The sequence below is a fragment of the Ranitomeya variabilis genome, chromosome 1 (genome assembly GCF_051348905.1).
Source record: "Ranitomeya variabilis isolate aRanVar5 chromosome 1, aRanVar5.hap1, whole genome shotgun sequence".
NCBI lineage: Eukaryota > Metazoa > Chordata > Amphibia > Anura > Dendrobatidae > Ranitomeya > Ranitomeya variabilis.
In genome coordinates, this window is record NC_135232.1 from 673,419,729 (window position 1) to 673,444,958 (window position 25,230).

At 48.1% G+C, this 25,230-nt stretch overlaps 1 protein-coding gene across 2 annotated transcripts in view; it reads left to right on the plus strand.

Annotated features, from left to right (window-relative positions):
• Positions 1 to 1,021: 1,021 nt before the first annotated feature.
• LOC143775854 (acyl-coenzyme A thioesterase 1-like) overlaps positions 1,022 to 25,230 on the plus strand; it is a 38,728-nt gene continuing 14,519 nt past the window's right edge. Inside the window, exons 1-2 of one of the 2 annotated variants that reach the window (XM_077264487.1) lie at positions 1,022 to 1,157; positions 3,051 to 3,253. In XM_077264487.1, coding sequence (XP_077120602.1) covers positions 1,037 to 1,157; positions 3,051 to 3,253 — 324 coding nt within the window. In that variant the 5' untranslated portion in view covers positions 1,022 to 1,036. Of the gene's footprint in view, positions 1,158 to 1,846; positions 2,416 to 3,050; positions 3,254 to 25,230 lie in introns of those variants that run through there. The other variant, XM_077264478.1, reaches the window with a different exon arrangement.

Genomic DNA, 25,230 nt, shown 5'->3' on the forward strand with positions numbered 1-25,230 from the left:
TCTCCTTCTGAGCATGCCCAGGGTAAGATCTCTCAGTGGAGATCGAGGGTCACATGATCAGATACTGCAGCTAAGGACATTGGTCCTTCAGGAAGGTCCTGTAGGTGCTCACGCTCTGTGGCAGCCTCTCATTGGTCCTTCTAGGAAGGTCCTGTACGTGCTGCAACTATTTAAGACTCGCATGGCCGCACGGCCATGCGCTAGTATTGTTCTAAGTTATGTGCTTTGTGCCAGTGTGGTCACGTGAGAGTGTGTTCAGGGACCCGGCTGAAATAAGCCCCTAGAATGCTGGCACCTCCGGCGAGGAGATTTTGTGTGTATGTATTCAGGGACCTGGCTGAAATAATCCCCTAGAATGCTGGCACCTCTGGCGAGGAGTTTGTGTGCATGCATGACCACTGACTGCTCTTAGTTGGGTAGTTAGCCTGTGCCACTGTGAAGTCTAAAAGGGTGCAGTGCTTTGAGTTTCGGCTACTCTGTGAAGTAACAGGGTTAGCTCATACCGCCATATAGTTCCACCGTTTGCTAGCAGCAGGTTCTCCTGCACGGTGGACCCCGGGCTGCGAACGCATCAATTATAATAAAACCTATATACTTACTCGGTGCGTTCCGCTAGCCCTAACACTTAGCCCCTCTCTTCCCAGTCCCCTGTAGCGGAGGGATATGGGGTAATAAGGGGTTAATGTCACCTTGTAAGGTGACATTAAGCCCGGCATACTACCTTTCCAACGCAGTCCAATTAATGAGTGTCCCACGACGATCTCCCCTATAGAACAGTGACATCGGGTGATGTCACTGCTCTATAAGGCCTCCAGTGACACACTGACAGGAGACAATGGCTCCTGCAGTGCATCACTGAAGAGGTTACCTGAGTTCAGGGTCTCACTTTATGGTAAAGCTGCATGGGAATTTTCCCACACAGCAGTGCCACAAGTGAGAGTAGGAACTATTTCTCACAGCGGCGGAGGAATACAGTGCGGAAGGATACCTTCTGTCATTGTATTCCCGGGACCCCTGAGAGCCTTCGCATCAGCTGATGTGGCTGCTCTCCACGGGAGATAGTCGTGGGACACTCATTTTAATTGGATATCTGCGGATCAGGGAGTATATTGTTTATTTTATTTTTTTACAAGTAACCTACAGGGATCAAGGTGATGGTGAGTATGTACTCTATGTTGTATGTACTGTGTGTCTATATGTATGCACTGTATATGTGTTGTTTTTTTTATTTTACATTCAACACATTAGCCGGATGATGGGACTACTACTGACCCATCATTGGCTAATGTGTCAATCACTCTCACTGTAGCAGACATAGCCCGATGGGACTTGTAGTCCCATTGGACGATGCCTGCACACACACACAACCCCCCCCCCCCGCACACACCCGGACAGCCCTGCAGACGCCCCCGGCAGACCCTCAGACAACCCGTAAACCCCGCCCGCACACACATACACGCACACAGTCACCGCCCACACACTTCCCTCCTCCCGAACTGCAGCGTTTCTCAGACCCACATCCGCAGCAAAACTGCACATCTTTTTTACATCTGCGGCTTTGCTGCGGATGTGCCCGACTCAATGCAAGTCTATGGGTGCAGAAATGCTGCAGATCCGCACAAAAGAAGTGACATGCTGCGGAAAATAAAACGCTGCATTTCGGTGCGGATTTTTCCGCAGCATGTGCACAAGTCTGCAGTTCCCATAGCCTTACATTGGTTGTGCACTACACTGCGGATATGATGCAATTCCGCGCGGCAAAAGACGCTGTGGATCTGCAATCAAATCCGCAACGTGTGCACACAGCCTTTACCGGCCATGCTGTCAGTTTGTGCAGTAACCGCCTCCTAATTCTATCACATGACCGCGGAGCACAGGCTCAGGAGGCCGCCATGGCCATGCTGCTCTCCCGGCTCCACAGGACCTTGCACCTTGTCCCCCGGTGCAGCCGCGCCATGTCCGCCGTGTCGCTGCTCGTGTCCCCGGGCCGCTGCCTCTATGACCGGCCTCTGCAGCTCCGGGTCCGCGGGCTGAGCCCCGGGCAGGACGTGACTCTCCGCACCGCTCTGAGCGATGACGGCGGGGAGCTGTTCACCTCCGCGGCTCACTACCGAGCGGACAGCGGCGGGGAGCTGGATGTGAGCCGGAGCCCGGCGCTGGACGGCGGCAGCTACACCGGAGTGGAGCCGGAGGGGCCGCTGTGGTCGCTGCAGCCCCGGACTCCTTTCCGGAGGCTGGTGAAGAAGGACGTGCGGAGCCCGCTGCGGCTGCGCTTCTCCCTGCACCCGGGACACGGCGCCCCCGGGGCTCTGCTGCTGGCGGAGGCCGCTCAGGAGAGGAGCTTCCTGGGGGAAGGGGTGAGGCGGGAGCCGCTGCGGGAGGGCCGTGTGCGGGGGAGCCTCTTCCTGCCGACCGGTGAGTGAGCAGCCCTGGTGTGGCCTCCGGGCTATGCCCTTGGGGGACGCGGTCACACCGGGACCCTTTCACTTTCCTGGAGTTTCTCATCGCAGTTTTTGCCCCATAGTTCTGTCACCAGCTGTTATTTATTATTTTATTACCATTTTGTCTGTACAAGTTTCTAATTTATTTATTTTTTTTACTCAAAGAATTTGGAAGATAAAAAATAAAAGAAAATGAAAATTTTATTTTATTTTTCTTTTCAGCATTTACTGTAGGAATAAAAATAATTTATTAGTTTGAAAACAAATGTTTATTATTATTATTAGTCTTCATAGGGATCTTGCCCCTGAGATCACTGTATAAACCGATGTCACACTGCGGCGTGCTGTAGAATCCTCGTCCTCCTGTGGTGTGTAGCCGTAGTGACCCAACATGGCCGTAGCCCCCACATCCCCATTACATGACATCCATAGAGAGCAGTCCTGGGTTCTGTAGAGGAAACGTTTCCTATTGTAGGTACTCTGGCCCCGTCTGTCAGGTCCTCTTTTGGACAGGGTCTGTAAACCTGTACCGCTCCTTTAATCTCGCTTATTAGCTTTGTGACATGGACCAGCGTCAGACCTGAGTAGTGTCCTCTGTTCTGTTCACAGGTCCGGGGCCATTTCCAGGAGTTATCGACGTTCCAGGTGCTGGTGGAGGCCTCCTGGAATATAAGGCGAGCTTGTTGGCGAGTAGAGGTTTTGCCACGCTGGCGTTGGCTTACTATAACTATGAAGATCTACCTAAAGATATGAAGGAGCTTCAGCTGGAATACTTCGAAGAAGCAGTAAACTTTATGCTGCAGCATCCGCAGGTGGGCCGTGTTACCGCAGCCGGGTCTTGTACCTGCCACTGAGATCAGGGGTTACCTTATTTATTGGATTATAAGACGCACACAGGTTTTAGAGAAGGGAAAAATTGTTGAACCTGAAATCGGGATCAGGCATGTGAAACTGAATGTATGAAAGCACTATCCTACTGGTTTAATGGGTACTTAGGGTCCTCGGCTGTGCTCCGGCCTCTCTGCTGCCCCTGGTGTCAGTATCTTGTAACTGCTTTATATTTCGCATCGGCGCAGTCCTAACTGCAGGTGGCACTTGCGCATATTCACCTTGCAGCATTCTTCAGTAAAATGGTGTCTATGTATGCACACATTAATCTCTCAGGTCTTCAGTAAAGTGGAGCGTGCACAGGTTGAAATCTCAGCTTGTCATTGCACCGAGATCTAAATCTGCACATGCTCCGAGAAAGGCAGCATTTTCCTGAAGACCTCCAGGAGATCAACGTATGCAGCAGGGACTCTGCTCCTGCCTCCCTTGCTTTACACCCTCGGTATACTCCCACCCAGGGCCTGTAGCATCGCCCCACTCGTGCCGGCTCCCTGCAGAAGCGACTCCGGGGGGGTTATGTATGTCTTATAGTCCGAAAATGATGGTAAATGTTTTAACCCCTTCGTGACATGCGCCATACTAGTACTGCTCTGCAGGAGCTGCGTTCGCACCAAGAGCAGTACTATTACGGCTCCGTGATGGCACGGCCTCACGCTGAACGCCACGGCAATCGCGTGCGGGTGACAGCTGACACCCTTAGCAATGCCCACAATCGGTGCTAGGACCGATTGTGGGCATTTAACCCACCCTTCGCACTTCCATCAGAACAACACGATGCGATCGCATTGTCCTGATGGTCTCCATGGAGACCCCCGGCACCAAAATGGCCGCAGGGTCCTGTAGGGGAGGGTGGCTTGTGTGAGCAGGCGCCGGCATGCCACATTCCCTGCCTGTCAGATCCTGATGTGATACTCTGCAGTGCAGAGTGTCAGATCAGCAATCTGATGTAATATAGTAATGTCCCATACTGAGACAGTGTTAAAAGTAAGAACACAATATATATACATACATACATATATACCGTATATATAATGTATCTTATTTTCTTTCTCGCTTCATGGGGGGACACAGGTAACCATGGGTGTATGCTGCTGTCACTAGGAGGCTGACACTATGCAAATAAAGAAGAAGTAGCTCCTCCCCAGCAGTATTCACCCTCCGACAGGCACCAGGCAACTCAGTTTTTGCTTAGTGTCTGTAGGAGGCGGACCTGGATCTAACACCGGATCCGCATTTGGTTTTTCCTTTCAGGGCTTGTGTGTGTTTATTAATTCTTTTCCTTTCTGTTTCAGATGCTTCTTTTGGGGCTACAGGGTGCAGTTCGCTCACCCTGATTCCCCGCAGTAAGCGACCGAGAGAGCAGTATGTTATCTCCCACATCGCACCCTCTCGGATCCGCTGGGCAGGACTGCGATTAATGTCACCCTGGGGTGTTCATGTCTCGCTATTGGTGGCCAGTCCTTGCCCTGATCCCCCCCTCATCCCTCTCCTCAGAGAGGGCTGAGAGGAAGACGGCGGTCACATCCAGTGTCCTCATCCCCCTGTTTTGGGGTTGACACCGTCTTCTGCGCTGGCTGAAACAGCGTGGGAAGGAGGACTTCATTCCAGGACCCTTTCCTCGGTACGAGGGCTCCTGACGTGTTCCTCGTCCTCAGGTAAGGGGATCTTCAATCAACAACGCGGCGGTACCCCCTCCCCCCCCTCTCCCCCTCAAGGGACCCCTATCTGCCACTTAGCAGGGAGCACAGGACGGCGGTACCTCTCCTGCGCCGCACCATCAGCGCCGATCCCCCCTGTTTTCTTCGGCCGCTAGCTCGGCAGGCACCACCACAGGGGGTCGCTCTTTTCAAATTTTGTGCCGTTTTCTTTGGGCGCGCGCCATTTCTTCGGCGGCTTTTCTGTTCGCCGGCTTGTCACGCCCCCAGCGTCTTGCCCGGCCCTGTGTCCCCGCAGGCACGCCTCCCCGGGATACAGCGCCGACGGGGGGGCGTTTTTTCTCGGGAAGATTTTCACTCCCTCTTCGGCGCCTGGCCACGCCCACTTCCGGTGCGGTTTTCCCGCGATTACCTCAGTGGAGCCGACTTCCTCTTCCTGCCTGGCCTCCATTGCGCGTGGTGCACCAGGATCCCCGGGGAACACAGTCTACCTCACTGCCGCTGTCGCTGGGTTCTGGTAGGCTTGCGCTGCTTTTCCCCTGGCCTGCACTCCTCCCTGCAGTATTGTCCCTGCAATTACTGCAAGTGGTTCTATCTCCACCTATGTCCACCCCACAGGGGCCCCCGGCTATACCACTACGGTCATCTACTACGCCTGCGCCCGCTGTAAGAGAAAGTGGGCTTCAGGTCAGCCATCTCCTTTGTGCCCGTCCTGCGTTCTTCCCATCATGTCCGTCCCTCAGGAAGCTCCTATGTCTTGGGATGAGTGCATCCCCCCTCCCCCAGAGTGGGCCGTTGCAATGTCTGTCAGTGTCTGACTTGACTAAAGTCTCTCAGTCCTTAGTCCAGGCACTTGAATGTATCCCGCTTCTATCTAATGCCACCAGTGCCACGAACGCCTCTCACGGCGATTCGCTCGCACCTGTCCAAGACCTTCACAGAGGCAGACTTGGAAAAAGATACAGAGACAGGGCCTTGTCGAGCTCCTCTTCCAGTTCACTGGGACACACCGGGATACCCCATTCTGCCCGTTCCCCCTCCTCGCAGGCGGACGTCGGGTCTCACGTAACTTCTCAGTCGGAATCTGACTCGGATGCAGATCAGACTTCCGGCACACAGGATATGGTTGATAGTCTTATTTCGGCTATTATTCAGACGCTCGAGCTCAAGGAGGAAGACACATCCTCTCAGGACGTCTCCGTTTCATTTAAACGGATTAAACTTCCCTCTAGAGTTTTTCCCAATCACCAGGAGTTTGACAACACTACATCTAGACACTTGGAGAATCCTGGTAAACGTTTCCCTGGAAGGAAACGGCTGGACGTCCTATACCCCTTTCACCCGGACCTTGTTAGCAAATGGTCCGAGTCGCCTAAGGTCGACCCGCCTGTGTCTAGATTATCCTCACAGACTGTTTTGTCTATTCCGGACGCGGCATCTCTTAAGGATCCCACGGACAGACAAATCGAGGCATTATCCAAATCGGCGTTTGAGGCTTCTGGAACCTCTCTACCCTAGTTTTGCCTCTTCTTGGGTAGCGAAGGCGGTGTCAGCCTGGGCCAAGACCCTGCACAGAGGCATTTTAGCCTCAGCTCCTGCTGAGGAACTGTCTGATTTAGCAGATCAGATCTCTCTTGCGGCAAAATGCCTCCCTGGATGCGGCTGCTTGCTCGGCAAGGGCTAACAGTAACATTGTGGCCATTCGCCGGGTTCTTTGGCTTAAAGCGTGGAACGCAGATCCTGCTTCTAAAAAATCCCTCACTGGTCTGCCCTTGCAGGGCTCCAGACTCTTCGGCACACAGCTGGATCAAATGATCTCAGATGCTACCGGCGGTAAGAGTACCTCCTTACCTCAGTCCAGGCCTAGGCGCCTCTTCAACAAGAAGGGCCCCCAGTCCTTTCGTCCCTTTCGGTCCTTTACCTCCTCGGGGAACCCCGCCCGTCAGGACCGGTCTTCCTCCCAGGGAGAACGGAGGAAACCTTCCTTCAGGCCTCCCCCGCACTGGAGAACCAAGAGCCGCCCCTCAAATCCTTCTTGACCTTGAGGCCACAGATTTTCCCATAAATGACGGGTCGCCCCCACCTGGAAATCCTTCCAAGGTGGGAGGCCAGCTTCTTCTGTTCTCGGAGGTTTGGCTATCGGTAGTCGATGACGCCTGGGTCAGGGAGATCGTCACCTCAGGCTACAAGATAGAATTTTCTTCGCCCCCAGGAAAACGTTTCTCTCTCGTCCTCCCAAACAGTCCTCCCATCTCCCAGGGCTTCTCCAGGCCGTCGATTCACTCCTCGCCTCAGGAGTCGTAGTTCCGGTTCCTTATCACGAGCGGTTTTCAGGTTTTTACTCGAACCTGTTCGTGGTCCCAAAGAAGGACGGCTCTCTCCGTCCAACTTTGGATCTCAAGTGGTTAAACTGCCATCTCAGGATTCGACACTTCAGGATGGAATCACTACGCTCGGTCGTCGCGTCCATGGAACCAGGGGAGTTTCTGTGTTCCGTGGACATTCGGGATGCGTACCTCCACGTTCCGATTTGCGTACAGCATCAGAGGTTTCTCCGGTTCGCGATCCAAGAACATCATTACCAGTTCACGGCTCTCCCCTTTGGGCTGGCGTCTGTTCCCAGGGTCTTTACGAAGGTCATGGCCATTCTACGTTCAAAGGGGATTCTGGTAATCTCATACCTCGACGACCTCTTGATCAAGGGTTTGTCCCGTCGGGATTGCAGCCAGAGCCTCTAGCTTACTCTGGACACTCTCATTCGCCTCGGTTGGATAATCAACTACCAGAAGTCATCCTTGATTCCAGCCCAACGTTTGGAATTCCTGGGCATGGAATTCGACACCTCTCAGGCTCAGGTCTTCCTTCCCAAGGAGAAATTCCTTTCTCTTCGTCGGGGTGTCAGAGCGCTAAAGTGCCCGAACCCTCCGTCCCTCCGCCTCGCCATGAGGGTTCTGGGGAAAATAATCGCTTCTCTGGAAGCGGTCCCCTATGCTCAGTTCCACTCTCGTCCCCTCCAGCTGGCCCTTCTTACTGCCTGGGACAGGAATCTGCTTTCCCTGGACCGTCCGTTTCGCCTCTCTTCCAAGGTGAAACAGTCCCTCTCTTGGTGGACGCTGTCCACCTCCATTCTGCGCGGGAGGTCATTTCTCCCTCCCCGCTGGCAGGTTATCACTACTGACGCCAGTCTCCAGGGTTGGGGTATGGTCTTTCTTCACCTCACGGCCCAGGGCCACAATTGCTCGTTGGATCCTTTCGGCGGATCTGGAGGCATACCGTGTCCAAGACAAGCGGCCTCCGTCGGGGGTGAGGGCTCACTCTACCCGGGCTGTGGGAGCTTCCTGGGCAGTTCGTCACCAAGCTTCGGCCTCGCAGGTTTGTAAGGCCGCAACGTGGTCATCCATTCACACCTTTGTAAAATTCTACAAGGTGCATACTCAGGCTTCTGCGGATGCGAGCCTGGGTAGGAAGATACTGCAGGCAGCGGTTTCTCACCGGCCGACCTAACTCCTCTTTTTCTGCGGAATATCCCTCCCTAGGGACTGCTTTTGGACGTCCCATGGTTACCTGTGTCCCCCAATGAAGCGAGAAAGATAGGGGGATTTTTGGTTCTTACCGTAAAATCTCTTTCTTGGAGCCTTCATTGGGGGACACAGCACCCTCCCTTTAAGTTGTACCGTGTTGGCCAACGTTCCGTTGTTGTGGGTTGGTACATAGGTTGAGTTTGATATCACTTGTTCCTACTACTGCTTTTGCACCAACTGAGTTGCCTGGTGCCTGTCGGAGGGTGTATACTGCCGGGGAGGAGCTACTTCTTTATTTGCATAGTGTCAGCCTCCTAGCGACAGCAGCATACACCCATGGTTACCTGTGTCCCCCAATGAAGGCTCCTCAAGAAAGAGATTTTATGGTAAGAACCAAAAATCCCTCTTTCGGGTGTATAAGACGAGTGGGCGTATAACACGACCCCCAACTTTTCCATATAAAATATGGAGTTTGGGATATACTTGCCGTATAAGACGGGGGTCATCTTATATGCCGGGTGTCGTCTTATATGGCGTGTGCAGTCTGGATGATTCCCAGGGTCTGGAGGAGAGGAGACTCTCCTTCAGGCCCTGGGATCCATATTCATGTAAAAAAAAAAAAAAAAATGAATAAAAATAAAAAAATATGGATATACTTACCTTCCGACGGCCCCCGGCTCTCAGCGGTGGCTTCCGTTCCCAAGGATGCATTGCGCGAAGGAGCCGGAAGCCGCCGCTTGCACCGCTGAGAGCCGGGGGCCGTTGGAAGGTATGTATATCCCATATTTTTTATTTTTATTCTTTTTTTTTTTTTACATGAATATGGATCCCAGGGCCTGAAGGAGAGTCTCCTCTCCTCCAGACCCTGGGAACCATCCAGGACCGCTCCCTGCACACGCCGTACCCGGCGTATAAGACAACCCCCGACTTTTGAGAAGATTTTCAGGGGTTAAAAAGTCGTCTTATATGCCGGAAAATGCGGTATATATAATTTTAAATCCCCAAATAAAGAAAAAAAAAACATTTGACCAATAAATACATTTATTTATGTAAATAAAAAAAAACAATAAATGTACACATTTGGTATCGCCGCATCCGTAACAACCCACTCTATAAAACTGTCCCGCTAGTTAATCCGTAAAAAAAAAAAAAACGAGGCAAAAAACAATGCTTTATCATCATACCGCCAAACAAAAAGTGCAATAAAATGCGATCAAAAAGACGGGTGTAAATAAAAATGGTACCACTGAAAACGTCATCTTGTCCCGCAAAAAACAAGCCGCCATACATTCCATCAGCAGAAAAATTAAAAAGTTATAGCTCTCAGAATAAAGCAATGCAAAAATAATTATTTTCTATAAAATACCGTATATACTCGAGTATAAGCCGACCCGAGTATAAGCCAACCCCCCTAATTTTGCAACAAAAAACTGGGAACACTTATTGACGGTCACATGGTACCGCTCATTACAGTAATGAATATGCAGCTCCACCCCTATGGGCGAGGAGTCCATATTCATAACTTTATTGAGCGGTACCACGTGACCGCTGAAGAGGGGAAGAACTTGAAGCTGCCGCGCCGAACACTGTGAGACTTGCAGGGACCGCGTCAGGAGCCCCGGGGGTAGGTGAGTAATTTGACAGGCGTCGCTCCCCCTCACCCGCCGACCCCCCCCCGCCTTCCATGACTCGAGTATAAGCCGAGAGGGGCACTATCAGCCCATTTTTTGGGGCTGAAAATCTCGGCTTATACTCTAGTATATACGGTAGTTTTTTTTGTGCAAATGCACCAAAACATAAAAAATTACATAAATGAGGTATCGCTGTAATCGTACTGACCCGAAGAATAAAACTGCTTTATCAATTTTACCACGTGCGGAACGGTATAAAAAAAAACTTTAAAAAACAAGTACTGAATTGATGGCGTTTGATCATTCTGTCTCCCAAAAATCGGAATAGAAAGCAATAAAAAAAAAAAGTCATGTGCCTGAAAATGGTACTATTAGAAATGTCAGCTCGTCCTGCAAAAAATGAGACCTCACATGACTGTCGGCCAAAATATAAAGAAATTGTAGTTTCAAAATATGGTGATGCAAAAAACTATTTTTTTGCAATAAAAAGCGTCTCTTAGTGTGTGACAGCAGGCTTTCCCTCTCTGGTTGGGAAAATTGCGCTGGAGCCCATGCCATTTTTTTCCCCCAAAGAGAATCATTTGTTGATTAAATATGTGACACACACACACACACGTACACACACACACACGTACACACATATATACATGTACACACATATATACTGTACATGTACACACATATACATGTACACACATATATACCCATACACATAAGTACCAACACATGCTAAGCATCTCTGGGAACTCCTTCATGATTGTTGGAAGGCCATTCCTGGTGACTACCTCATGAAGCTCATCAAGAGAATGCCAAGAGTGTGCAAAGCAGTCTTCAAAGCAAAAGGTGGCTACTTTGAAGAACCTAGAATATAAGACATATTTTCAGTCATTTCATACTTTTTTGTTAAGTATATAATTCCACATGCGTTACTTCATAGTTCTGATGCCTTCAGTGTGAATTTACAATTTTCATAGTCATGAAAATACAGAAAAATCTTTAAATGAGAAGGTGTGTCCAAACATTTGGTCTGTACTGTGTGTGTATATATATATATATATATATATATATATATGTTAGGTCCATATATATTTGGACAGAGACAACATTTTTCTAATTTTGGTTACAGACATTACCACAATGACTTTTAAACAAAACAATTCAGATGCAGTTGAAGTTCAGACTTTCAGCTTTCATTTGAGGGTATCCACATTAAAATTGGATGAAGCGTTTAGGAGCTTCCGCTCCTTAACATGTGCCACCCTGTTTTTAAAGGGACCAAAAGTAATTGGACAATTGACTCCAAGGCTATTTCATGGACAGGTGTGGGCAATCCCTTCATTATGTCATTCTGAATTAAGCAGATAAAAAGCCTGGAGTTGATTTGAGGTGAGGTGCTTGCTTTTGGAAGGTTTTGCTGTGAAGTAAACATGTGGTCAAAGGAGCTCTCCATGCAGGTGAAACAAGCCATCCTTAAGCTGCGAAAACACAAAAAAAAACATCTGAAAAATTGCTACAATATTAGGAGTGGCAAAATCTACAGTTTGGTACATCCTGAGAAAGAAAGAAAGCACTGGTGAACTCATCAATGCAAAAAGACCTGGGTGCCCACGGAAGACAACAGTGGTGGATGATCGCAGAATAATCTCCATGGTGAAGAGAAACCCCTTCACAACAGCCAACCAAGTGACCAACACTCTCCAGGAGGTCGGCGTATCAATATCCAAATCTACCATAAAGAGAAGACTGCATGAAAGTAAATACAGAGGGTTCACTGCACGGTGCAAGCCACTCATAAGCATCAAGAATAAAATGGGTAGACTGGACTATGCTAAAAAACATCTAAAAAAGCCAGCACAGTTCTGGAAGAACATTCTTTGGACAGATGAAACCAAGATCAACCTCTACCAGAATGATGGAAAGAGAAAAGTATGGCGAAGGCGTGGTACAGCTCATGATCCAAAGCATACCACATCATCTGTAAAACACGGCGGAGGCAGTGTGATGGCTTGGGCATGCATGGCTGCCAGTGGCACTGGGTCACTAGTGTTTATTGATGATGTGACACAGGACAGAAGCAGCCGAATGAATTCTGAGGTATTCAGAGCCATATTGTGTGCTCAGATCCAGCCAAATGCAGCCAAACTGATTGGTCGTCGTTTCATACTACAGATGGACAATGACCCAAAACATAAAGCCAAAGCAACCCAGGAGTTTATTAAAGCAAAGAAGTGGAATATTCCTGAATGGCCAAGTCAGTCACCTGATCTGAACCCAATTGAGCATGCATTTCACTTGTTATAGACTAAACTTCAGACAGAAAGGCCCACAAACAAACAGCAACTGAAAACCACTGCAGTGAAGGCCTGGCAGAGCATCAAAAAGGAGGAAACACAGCGTCTGGTGATATGTCCATGAGTTCAAGACTTCAGGCAGTCATTGCCAACAAAGGATTTTCAACCAAGTACTAGAAATGAACATTTTATTTACAATTATTTAATCTGTCCAATTACTTTTGGTCCCTTTAAAAACAGGGTGGCACATATTAAGGAGCTGAAACTCCTAAACCCTTCATCCAATTTTAATGTGGATACCCTCAAATGAAAGCTGAAAGTCTGAACTTCAACTGCATCTGAATCGTTTTGTCTAAAATTTATTGTGGTAATGTCTAGAACCAAAATTAGAATAATGTTGTCTCTGTCCAAATATATATGGACCTAACTGTATACTTTTACATACAGCAGTTCTGTCATTTACACATCGTTTTAAAACAAAATTTTCTTAAAAATGTATATATATTTACTAGTATTTTGCTTTAAAGCGATGTATAAATGACAGAGAGCTGCTGTATGTTAAAACTCATGTTAAGATCTCATTTAATGCAGATGTTCCGTTTAAAAATAGCACGGAAATCGCATGACACTCGCATAGCACTCGTCTGTTTTTTTGGTCCGGAAAATTTACCCTTTTTTTTCCTCACATATGGGTAAGAGCCATATGGCAAAGTAGTACTGTACAGCCACATATGAGGCATTTCTACATTCAGTAGAAATTGTGGGACAAATTTTGGTGCCATTTTTACCCATTTCCTAGTGTGAAAATGTAAAATTTGGGCTAACGCGCAATCTTGGTGGTAAAAATGTAAATTATTTTTTCTTCACTGCCCAATGGTATAAACGTTCGTGACACACCTGTGGTGTCAATATAATCACTGCACCCATAGGTCAATATAACATGGCACCCTCAAACAAGTGCACTGTGCCTCAAAAGTAGTTTTCGACCACATATGGGGTATCGGTGGACTCAGGAGAAATTGCACAACAAACTTTGTGGTCCATTTTCTCCTTTTACCCTTGTGAAAACACAAAATTTGTAGCTAAAAAATATTTTTATGGGAAAAATTAGATTTTTTTTTTTAATTTTCACGGCTTAACGTTATAAACTTCTGTGAAGCACCTGGGGGTTCAAGGTGCTCAATACACATCTAGATAAGGTCCCAAAGGGGTCTACTTTCCAAAATGGTGTCATTTGTGGGAGCTTTCCACTGTTTACGCACATCAGGGGCTCTTCAAACGTGACATGGTGTCCTTTAAATATTCCATAAAATTTTGCATTCAAAACATTCAAATGGCGCTCCTTCCCTTCCGAGCCCTGCTGTGTGCCCAAACAGTAGATTTCCCCTACATATCAGGTATCGGCATGCTCAGGAGAAATTGCTCAACAAATTGTATGGTCCAAAAATTCCTGTGAATCCCAGCCCTTCACTGCATAATGCATAACACACTGTGGGGCTGGGATTCACAAGCTGGGTGGCCGCACAGGGCGCAGTCTGCGAGACTGCATCGGAGGTCAGACGGGCAGCGCTCACTGCGCCTGCCCCAGGCAGAACAAAACAGCGCAGGCGCCGGATTTGATTTGAAAACCTTGAGTGACGGCAGTGTGGCGTGTGCAGCAGGGGGGTTAAGACCTGCCTCCAGGACTAAAGACAGGTATTTTTGCGAAATTATAAAACGCTTTATTTCTGCTTTGATTGCACCAATAACTAAAAGAGCCACCTTGTCAGAATGCAGCATTACTGCTGCACAAGGTGGCTCTTTTAGTTTATAATGGCTGGAGGGGGTGACAGAGTCCCTTTAAGGCTGTGTGCACACGTTGCAGATTTTTTGCTTTTTTTCCGATAATAACGCTATAAAACCGCCAAAAATCTGCATACATTATGTATCCCATCATTTTTAATGAATTCCGCAATTTTTGTACACATGATGCGTTTTTTTCCGCGAAAAAAACGCATCGCGGTAAAAAACGCAGCATGTTCATTAATTTTGCGGATTTTTCGCAGATTTCCCACTATATAATGCATTGGGAAATGTCCGGAAAAATCCGCAAAAAAACCGCACCAAAAACGCGCGAAAAACGCATGCAGATTTCTTGCGGATTTCTTGCAGAAAATCTCAGGATTTTCTCAGGAATTTTCTGCAAGAAATCCTGAACGTACATAGCCTAAGGGTATAAAAAAACTAAAAGTTTGAAGTTTTTGCCAAATTTCCGTTTTTTCACAAAACAATCCTATTTATTGAGTTGATTCCATGAGACCTAATGACAGGCTGATCACTGAGGTCCAGTCTCCAGGGCTCCTTAACCAGTTATAGCCAGGGAAAACAATACAGTTAAGGAAAAGTTGTTCTGGGCTGAAGAAGTTAAAATGTATCACAACAGAATACCGCATTTTTCGGATTATAAGATGCACTTTTTTCCCCTAAATTTGTGGTGGAAATGGGGGTGCATCTTATAATGCGGATATCTTACCAGTACCGTTTCTGCAGGCTGGGATGAGGGGGTGTCCGGTAGTGCTACATGTGACCGGCGCTGTGGGATGCCGACAGTGCTGCGGCTGTCTGCGGTGGGCCTTGGCTACATTTTCTGAAAGCCCAGAGCCCCCCGCAGTTCCATGGCTTCCAGTGCAGTTTTTGAACCTCGAATTTTTATGCCCTTAAATCAGAGAGAGATGTCGCAAAAATTAGTTCAGAAATAACATTTCCCACATGTGTACTATACATCAGCACTTGGAACCAAAATATTTTTTGGTCAGGAAGTTATAAGGGTTAAAAGTTGACCTGCGATTTTTCATTTTTTTCAATAAAATATAGGAAACCTTTTTTTAGAGACCATCTCACACTTGAAGTCACTTTGAGGGGTTTATATAACAGAAAATATCCAAAAGTGACACCATTCCAAAAACTGCACCCCTCAAGGTACTCAAAACCACATTCAAGAAGTTTATTAACCCTTCGGGTGCTTCACAGGAGCTGAAGCAATGTGGAAGGAAAAAATGAACATTTAACTTTTTAGTCACTAAAATTATCATTCGGCAACAATTTGTTTATTTTCACAAGGGTAAAAGGAGAAAATGATCCACTAAAGTTGGTGAGCAATTTCTCCTGAATACGTCGATACCCTATATGTGGGGGAAAACCACTGTTTGGGCGCACAGCAGGGCTTGGAAGGGAAGGAGCACCTTTTGACTTTTTGAACGCAAAATTGGCTGGAATTGAGAGTGGACACCATGTTGCGTTTGAAGAGCCCCTGATGTGCCTAAACATTGGAAAACCCCCACAAATGACCCCATTTTGAAAACTAGACCCTTTAACAAACTTATGTAGCTGTGTGGTGAGCACTTTGAGCCCCCAGGTGCTTCACAGAAGTTTATAACGTAGAGCCGTGAAAAATAAAATCACATTTTTTCCACAAAATTGATCTTTTAGCAATGATTTTTTATTTTCATAAGTGTAAAAGGAGAAAATGGTCCAATAAAATTGTTGCCCTTTTTCTCCTGAATATGCCGATACCCCATATGTGTGGCAAAACCACTGTTTGTAAGCACGGCAGGGCTCAGAATGGAAGGAGTGCTGTTTTGGATTGCAGACTTTGATGGAATGGTCTGCGGGCGTCATGTTGCATTTGCAGAGCCCCTGATGTGCTTAAACAGTGGAATTCTCCCAAAAGTGACCCCATTTTGGAAACTAGACCTCCCAAGGAATTTATTTAGATATGTGGTGAGCACCGTAAACCTCTAAGTGCCTCACAGAAAATTATAACGTTGAGTCATGAAAATAAAAAAATCACATTTTTTCCACAAAAATGATCTTTTAGCCCCAATTTTTTTTATTTTAACAAATGTAACAGGAGAAAATAAACGACTAAAGTTGTTGCACATTTTTCCTGAATACGTCGGTACCCCATATGTGGGGGAAAACCACTGTTTCTGCGCATGGCAGGGCTCAGAATGGAAGGAGTGACGTTTTGGATTGCAGACTTTCATGGAATGGTCTGCGGACATCATGTTGCGTTTGCAGAGCCCCTGATATGCCTTAACAGTGGAAATCCTCCACAATTGGCCCCATTTTGGAAACTGCACCTCTGAAGGAATTTATCTAGAGGCATAGTTTTATAGTAATAACTATAATGCTTTTGGTTTTAGTGTATGAATTTATAATGTGGTGTTATGTGTACGATGTGCTCGGTACATCAGGTTATAGATGTGTTGTGTCAAAAGGATATAAACTAATTTTATTAATTTGTAGACGTGTGGTACGCTTTGAAACAATCCTTAATGCAAAGGCCAGGTTTCTCAGGGCAGGTTTCACAATGGTAAGTTGTGTCCTTTCGGATTCCCCTCTTGGAGCATACTCTGCACCGTTTTTGTGATCGGCCTGTCCTCGCTGCTTGGGGAACCTGTCCTGGGAAATGTTGACCTGAGACAATACGGGCACTATCAGATTCAGAAGTACTGGGGCCCTCACCTCCCCAAGTGCCAAACATTAGGGCCTTGATGACTTCGTCCCGAAACTGAAGGAAGGTCCCCGTATTGCCTGCAGATCGGGACAGCACAAAAGCATTGTACAGTGCCATCTGTACAATGTGCACGGCCAATTTTTTGTACCATACTTTGGCTTTTCACATGGCACTGTATGGTTGGAGGGCCTGATCTGAAAGATCCACACCCCCCATGTACCGATTATAATCCAAGATACAATTTGGCTTTCGGACTTGTGTTGTGGTCCCACGAACAGTGACAAGGGTGCTGTTGTCACGGAGTATGGTGGTCAGGATAATGACATCCCTTTTGTCATTATACTTGACCACCAGCATGTTGTCGCTTCATTGGGCTCTGCTTTCCCCTTTTCTCCTTCGCCTCATTGGGAGACACAGGACTGTGGGTGTATGCTACTGCCGCCAGGAGGCTGACACTAAGTAAACATAAAAAAAGTTTAGCTCCTCCTCCGCAGTATACACCTTGACATCAGCCGCAGGCGAACCCAGGTCATGCTTAGTGTCTGAAGGAGGCACACATCTGGTTCCCAGACCTTTTGGACTCTTTCTTGTTGGAAGGGAGACAGGGGCGACGGACCCTATTGAAAGGGTCCGATCTCTCCAAACCATCAACGGGCGAGCACGTGGAGTGTCGTCTCCACGTATCCTCTCCCGCAACGTGGGACTTGCCGGACTAAGCCCTGACCACCCTAAGGTAATGGAACCCTAGGCTGTACAGGTGCCTACGCATTGTCCGTGCGGCCCCCACTTCATCACCAATGCTAGACAGCGGTGATAAAGGGGGGCGGACGGTCCCTCTCCTCATCCTATGGAAAGGAAGATGGAGTTAGGGTGCCTGCACCGTCTGTTTGGTTACACACAGCCCCCCTCATGTGGGCGCCGGCATTCAAGAAGGGCTGCCTGTGGGGGGGCTATGAGGGCTCCTGAGGCGCGCATCGTACCGGGGGTCTGGAGGGCAGGACTGCTCTGCGGGCTCATCTTTTGCATCGCTGCAGTCTGGCTGCGCTGGCGCCACGGTCTCCGTGTGTCTGGCGGCGCCGTGGCCTGTGTGTTTCAGGCGGCACTGCACTGCGGACCGCCAGCGTCACTTCTGGGGCGGCCGATAATTTAGTCTCCGGCTTCTAGCAGGAAGTAGGCCGCTGACGGTAGTCCCGCTCCTTCCGGCCGCGTCATTTTCCGGCGGCTCCGCCCCTTCCTTGCCGAAGCGCTGGGAAAGCAACTTCTAGGCCTCAGACGCTGCCGTTTCCGGTTCCGCCCTCAAGTGGGGGCGCTCTTTTTCAAAAAGGCAGCTCGGATTTTTCGTTCTGGGACACGTTCCACAGAACGAACGGGGGCACAGGACTGGGGTAAGTGCTACTCCCCCCAGCCTGACAGTATTAAGCGCTGCATTGCTACGGCCTATCTAGATCTTCCTGATTATAGCATTGCAGGGCACCATGTCTAGAAAGGCCAAAACTCACGGTACTATATACCGCATGTGTAGTCTGTCGGTCCGTTTTTCCGCATGCCCAGAGTAATCGTCTCTGTGAGGCCTGCGACTCCAAACGCGCTCAGGAGCCCTCCCCTGCGACTTAGGTGGATGCCGTAGTTTCTCCTCTGGAATGGGTCACATCCTTGTCACAGTCTATGGCATCCCTAACTAAGGCAATCGAGTCCTTGCAGACACTGGCTGGGGCCAGGGACAGCGGTTCACCTGCTGTTGAGAGGTCTTCCGACTCTCAGGAGCCTTCGGCCTGCAGGAGCCGCACTCGCACTAGGCAGACGCGGGGAAAGCGAACCCACACAGCGTCTCCCGGTCCATAAGGGGCATCTGCTTCCTGGAGTTCCCCCTCTCGTTCATTTTCTCCAGCGGAGAGCAGTGAGCTCGGTTCAGACTACGATTCCGAAGGATCACTCAATCTAGAGGCCCCTGATTTCCAGGAGTCAGTAGACAGTCTAATTGAAGCTGTCAACCAGATCCTGAGTATAGAGGACGAATCTACCTTGACCTCTGGTCATAAGGTATAATTTAAGAGAGCCAAGCAGTCTCACAGGGTGTTCGCTTCTCACCCCGAGTTTGAGGACTGGGTCCAACGTCACAGGGAGCACCCATACAGTCGTTTTGCGGGACAAAAGGCTCTGAATGCTAGATACCCTTTTGCTCCTGAACTGCGTAAGAAATGGGCTGAATCCCCTTCAGTAGATCCCCCGGTTTCTCGTTTGGCCTCTAATACACTGTTATCGCTTCCCAATGGCTCATCTATTAAGGATCCTACTGATCGGCTTATTGATAGTTTGGCTCGTTCAGTGTTTGAGGCTTCAGGTTCAGCTCTTTCGCGCTCTTTTGCTGTGACATGGGTAGCTAAGGCCATGATGTCCTGGTTAGTGTCTTTGACTAAAGCTCTTCAGGAGAGGGATCTTCCAGTGGAGTTGACTGAGATGTCAAATCAAATAGCTCTGGCTGGGAGCTACCTGATCAATGCATCTTTAGACGTAGCAAACTGTGCGGCTTCAGCGGCAGCAAACGCTATTGCCATCAGAAGGGCTCTTTGGTTGAGAACATGGTGAGCAGATTCTACCTCTAAGAGATCTCTTACAACCCTTCCTTACCAGGGGGGGGCGATTATTTGGAGAAAAATTAGATCAGCTCATTTCTGATACAACAGGCGGGAAAAGCAATTTTCTTCCACTGCAGAGGATTAAACAGCCTTTTCGTTGCCAGTTCCAGGCTCTCTTTAAGCCCTTTCGCAATACCAGGTGGACCCCAACGTCAAATCCCATTGCTCCAGGGCGACCCAATCAGGACAGAGATCATCAGATCTCATACAGGGCTAACTTGTTGGGAAGAATGCGATCTCAGGGGAGGGGAAGGGGATCTAGGTCCCATAGGTGTTCGGCCAAATGACTGGAGTCGGTCTCCGCCGACAAAGTAGGCGTCCGCCGACTCTTTTTTCACCAGTCCTGGCTCACTGTGGTTCACGACAGATGGGTAAGAGAACTGGTGTCTTCAGGATACAAGATAGAGCTTTTCAATCCCCCCCGTGCCGGTTCTTTCTTTCCCGCCTTCCCAGCACAAAATCCCAGGTACAGGCTTTGTTCAATTCTATAGAGTCTCTTCGGCTCCGCGGGGTCATTATTCCAGTTCCAAAGGAAGAAAGATTTCAGGGGTTCTATTCCAACCTATTCTTAGTTCCCAAGAAGGACGGATCGGTAAGGCCCATTCTGGACCTGAAACGGTTAAACAGGTTTGTCAACATTCGTCGCTTTCGAATGGAATCTCTTCGATCGGTCATTGCGTCAATAGAAAAGGGAGAGTTCTTAGCTTCAGTAGATATTCAAGATGCATATCTGCACATTCCCATATTTCCTGCGCATCAAAGATTCCTACGTTTCGCCGTAGGCAATCTGCATTTCCAGTTCACAGCCTTACCATTCGGGCTAGCCACCGCCCCCAGTGTGTTCACAAAGGTCATGGCGGCTGTTGTGTCCATCCTGCATTCTCGGGGCATACTCATTTTACCTTATTTAGACGATGTCCTCATCAATGGGCCGTCTTTTCGGGCCTGTGAGGAAAACGTCAGCATTACTCTAGACACTCTTTCTCGTCTAGGGTGGCTGGTGAACCGAGAAAAATCGTCTCTTGTACCATCCCGTAGAATTTCTTTTCTAGGGATGTGCTTCGACACCTTAAAAGGCTTGACAATCCTACCTCGGGACAAGGTCCTGAGGTTTCGGCAAGAGGTGAGGACCCTTCGCCGGCCTGTCTATCACACAGTTCGGTTTTGCATGAGGGTCTTAGGGAGGATGGGGGTGGCAATGGAAGCAGTGCCATTTGCGCAACTCCATCTTCGCCCTCTCCAGCATGCTCTGTTATCAGCATGGGACAGGAATCCATTCTCTCTCAACCTCAAGTACCATCTATCTTTCCAGGTCAGACAGAATCTCTTATGGTGGTCAACGAGCCCATCTCTTCAACAAGGGAAACCTTTTCCCCCAGTTCATTGGCTGGTTGTCACGACGGACGCCAGCCTTCTAGGTTGGGGAGCAGTATTTTACCGCCACACAGCCCAGGGACGCTGGTCTTCGCATGAGCCAACCCTCCCGATCAATCTATACAACAAGAAGCTGGAGTAAGAAAATCCCAAAACACATGTTAACTAAAAATATATGTTTTATTACAATCAGTAAACAACAATAGCTTGAAACATCAAATATTATGATAGCACATATAAGTCAGGAAAAATGTTTAGGAAACCTGTAGGTATGCTGGATGGTGATAGAGAGCCCAAATGTCTCAAACTAGGAATATAGAGAAGTACCACTACTGGGAATATGCAAGGAAAAACCCATAATCAGAGCAGGGTTGTAACGCACCTAATAGTGCAAAAATGTGCCTCCATATTAGATCCCAGTAACATTGTAAAGTGTCAGAGCTTACCCATGTAAGAGGCAGATGATTCTCCCTGTTCCCCCACCGACCCCCTGACGCACGTTTCGCGGTCAGCTTTTTCAAAGAGGGTTAACTTTTGGCAGCTCTTTGCCTGTTTAAATAGTGCATATACCGGAAGTGTAAGTGACATCTTGGCGCACGCGCATCCAGGACCTGGCACCGACTCCCCTTCTGGCCGTCAAAGCCGGGCCTGCATAGGGCGGAATACCGCCGGGTGACGTCACATGATATGCGTGCGCAGCTATTACTGATAGTCGTTGGGGAGCCGGAAACCTTTTTGGTCCAAGGTGCGCGTGCGCACAGTCACCGGACATCCTATTGAAGACCATAGAGGCTGCCATAATGTCAGGGATCAAGGAAAAGTCCCCACACGGTACCATAAGTGTGACCAGTGCAAGAATATGACGGTACAAAATAAGCACCGTTGATATACATTCATAAGTACACTAATACTAGATAATATAAGTATAAAATTAAACGATAGTAAAGTGCAATTGTGCCAAGTGCAATAAAGTGACTTCAGTGCATACAAAGAGAAAGAAAACTTGCACAAATATATATGCAGCATAATGAATCCAAAGATATATATTAGTAAGGTGACAATACATAGAAAAACCCTAAAACGGGAATATAATGTTGTGATACGAGAAGGGGGTCCTTTCCATCCCTCGATGTCTAAATGTGACACGTATAAATCAAGGCAGCCAAAAACGCAGTCCCAAGAAAATGAAACACGGCAGTGCAGATAATACTACCATACTAAAAAAGAAAAGAAGAACAGACAATAGTTAAAAACAAAATAAAATAAAAAAATAGAGGAGAACTCTAAACAAGTGAAAGGGGAGAGGGGTGAAGACCGAAGCACAAATTGAAAATTATAATATTACAAGCAGTGCAATATCGCATCCGCCTCTCAATAAATAACGGTATAGAGGATGAAGAAGTGGTAGAAAAAGAGCCTCTACTCCCAACTTTTCCCCATACTCGGGGGAACAGGCATCATAGAAAGGGGGCGAAACTCAATTTTTCATTTAATCCTTTGGGGGCAACCGTATCAAGGGTGACAATCCACCTGCACTCAAACTGTGCGAAAAGTTGATTTAGATTGCCACCCCTGATACCCCCATGGATTTATCAATCCCCCTCACCCTCAAACAGCTGGGATCAGACCCATGACAAATTCGAAAGTGTCAAGGCAACGTTTTTAATGAAGACACATCAGATGTCTCCCTTGCGGCGATGATGTCACGGACAAGCTCCCATGTCCGCACTTTTAATTCTCTGGAGGTCAAACCGATATAAATGAGGGAGCAAGGACAGGTGGCATAATATACCACATGTGTGGTGTTACATGAGATATATTCCCGAATTTTATATTCCTTGCTCCCATCAGATGACACAAAACTCTCGCTTCTCAGGATATTGGGACACGCAACACATGCGCCGCAAGGGAAGCAACCACGTCTGGAAACAGATCTGGCAAAAAAAGTTTTTGTTTAGCCACATAGTGGCTCTTAACAATATTGTGTTTAAGATTCCTACCCCTCCGTTGCAACATATGTGGGAAAGGGGGTAGGTGAGTTGCCAAAACACTGTCTGTCTACAAAATTGGCCAGTGTTTGTTCAAAATGTCACTGATCCGATCCCAGCGACAGTTAGAGGTAGAGATTAACCTAATTTCCGAATTACCTGTCCGATTAATCTTTGTAGATTGTGTCAAAAGATCCTCTCTTCAAGTATGCTTAGCTCTACCGTAGCCAGCCTTAATGCACCGATGACTGTACCCCGGGCCCTAAACCTATCAGTAAGGATCACGGACTGCTCCTCAAAGCGAGCCTCAGTGGAGCAGACACGCCTGTTCCTCAAGAATTGACCAACTGGGATGGCTTTAATAACAGAATAATTGTGTGCCGAGGAGGCATGGAGTAAGGAATTAACCGAAGTCTCCTTCCGGTAAAGGTCCGTCTCGATGTCAAGAAAATTGATACTGGTTTTGTCCCAAGAATATGTGAATTCCAAATTAAAAGAATTATTGTTAAGGTCCTGCATAAATTTTGCTAGGCTGGTCTCGTCACCACTCCAGATCATGAGTACATCATCAATGTAACAAAACCAGCCCACAACCTGGTCCGTGGCATGTGCTCCGTCCCCCTGGAAGATGGATCTTTCCCAGAACCCCAAAAAGAGGTTGGCGCAGGACGGAGCACACACCACGCCCATAGCAGTACCTTGTGTCTGCAAAAAAAATTTATTTGAAAACAAAAAAATTGTGAGTCAAAATAAATTCTAATAGATCCAAAATAAAATCTGAAAAATGTCCATCCCAGTTGGCCGATTCGAGGAAGAAGCGTGCCGCCCTCAAACCATCACTATGTCGTACTAAAAGCATGCCCGCCTCGAACAGGCCGTCAACCTTGGTAAGTATATCAGTAGTGTCCCTGACATAGGAGGCAGTGTCTCCACAATTGGCTTGAGATAGTGGTCAATGAATTTACATACATTTTCACACAGCCCCCCCCCCCCCCATGCCAGAGACAATTGGTCGGCCAGGGGGATTGGTAGCATCCTTATGCACTTTAGGCACAAGGATCAATCTGTTGGAGATTTGGGCAATTCGGATGGCATTGCAGCATTTTCATCATCTCCTGGCAGGCCGCCCTGTCCGCATTCAATCGGACAATGCTACAGCGGTGGCATACATAAATCATCAAGGGGGTACCCGCAGCAGGGCAGCCATGCTCGAGGTAAAACAGGTCCTCTGCTGGGCCGAGAGGAATCGCTCGGTGATTTCAGCAGTCCACATCCCGGGCGAGGAAAACTGGGCTGCAGATTTTCTCAGTCGACAGGGTCTTGCGTCCAGGAAATGGTCTCTACATCCCGAAGTGTTTCTACAGATATGTCAACTCTGGGGAACCCCGGACGTAGACCTGATGGCTTCCGGGAGGAATGCCAAAGTTCCCAGGTTTGTCGCCCGGTATCGAGATCCACAGGCGATTGCTGTGGACGCGTTAGTTTTGCCTTGGGGTCAGTTTCACCTCCCATATCTGTTTTCCCCTCTAGCACTGCTCCCGAAGGTAATCAGAAAGGTCAAGGCAGAAGGAATTCCAGCTATCCTGGTCGCCCCTAATTGGCCTCGTCGATCATGGTACGCAGACCTGGTGTAGCTGCTCGCCGGAGCTCCGTGGCGGCTTCCGGACCACCCGGATCTACTCTCGCAGGGTCCGATCTACCACCAGAACTTAGGGGCCCTGTGTTTAACGGCCTGGCCATGGAATCTTGGATCCTAACACAGGCCGGGTTTTCCCAAGAGGTAGCCACTACCATGATTAGCGCCCGGAAATCCGTCTCTGCACATAGTTATCATCACACCTGGAAGGTTTTCCTGTCATGGTGCAGAGGGCGTGGGCTCCCCCCACTACACTCCATCCCAAACATTCTTGCGTTTCTCCAAACCGGCCTGGATTCAGGGCTTGCACCAAGTACACTTAGAAGACAGATATCAGCCTTGTCTGTACTTTTTCAACGCAGGATCGCTATTAATCTACAGGTAAAAACTTTCCTACAGGGAGTAGCTCATAATGTTCCGCCTTACAGAGCCCTCCTGGATGCTTGGGACCTTAATCTGATATTAAGTGCCTTGCAGGAAGTTCTTTTCGAACCCCTTCAGGATGTCTCTTTAACTTACCTTTCCTGGAAAGTTGTACTCTTGGTGGCCGTTACTTCAATTAGACTGGTATTGGAGCAGGCTGCTCTATCCTGTCGGGCTCCTTTTCTACGGTTCCATCAGGATAAGTTGGTGCTCAGACCTACACCCTCCTTTTTTACCAAAGGTGGTTT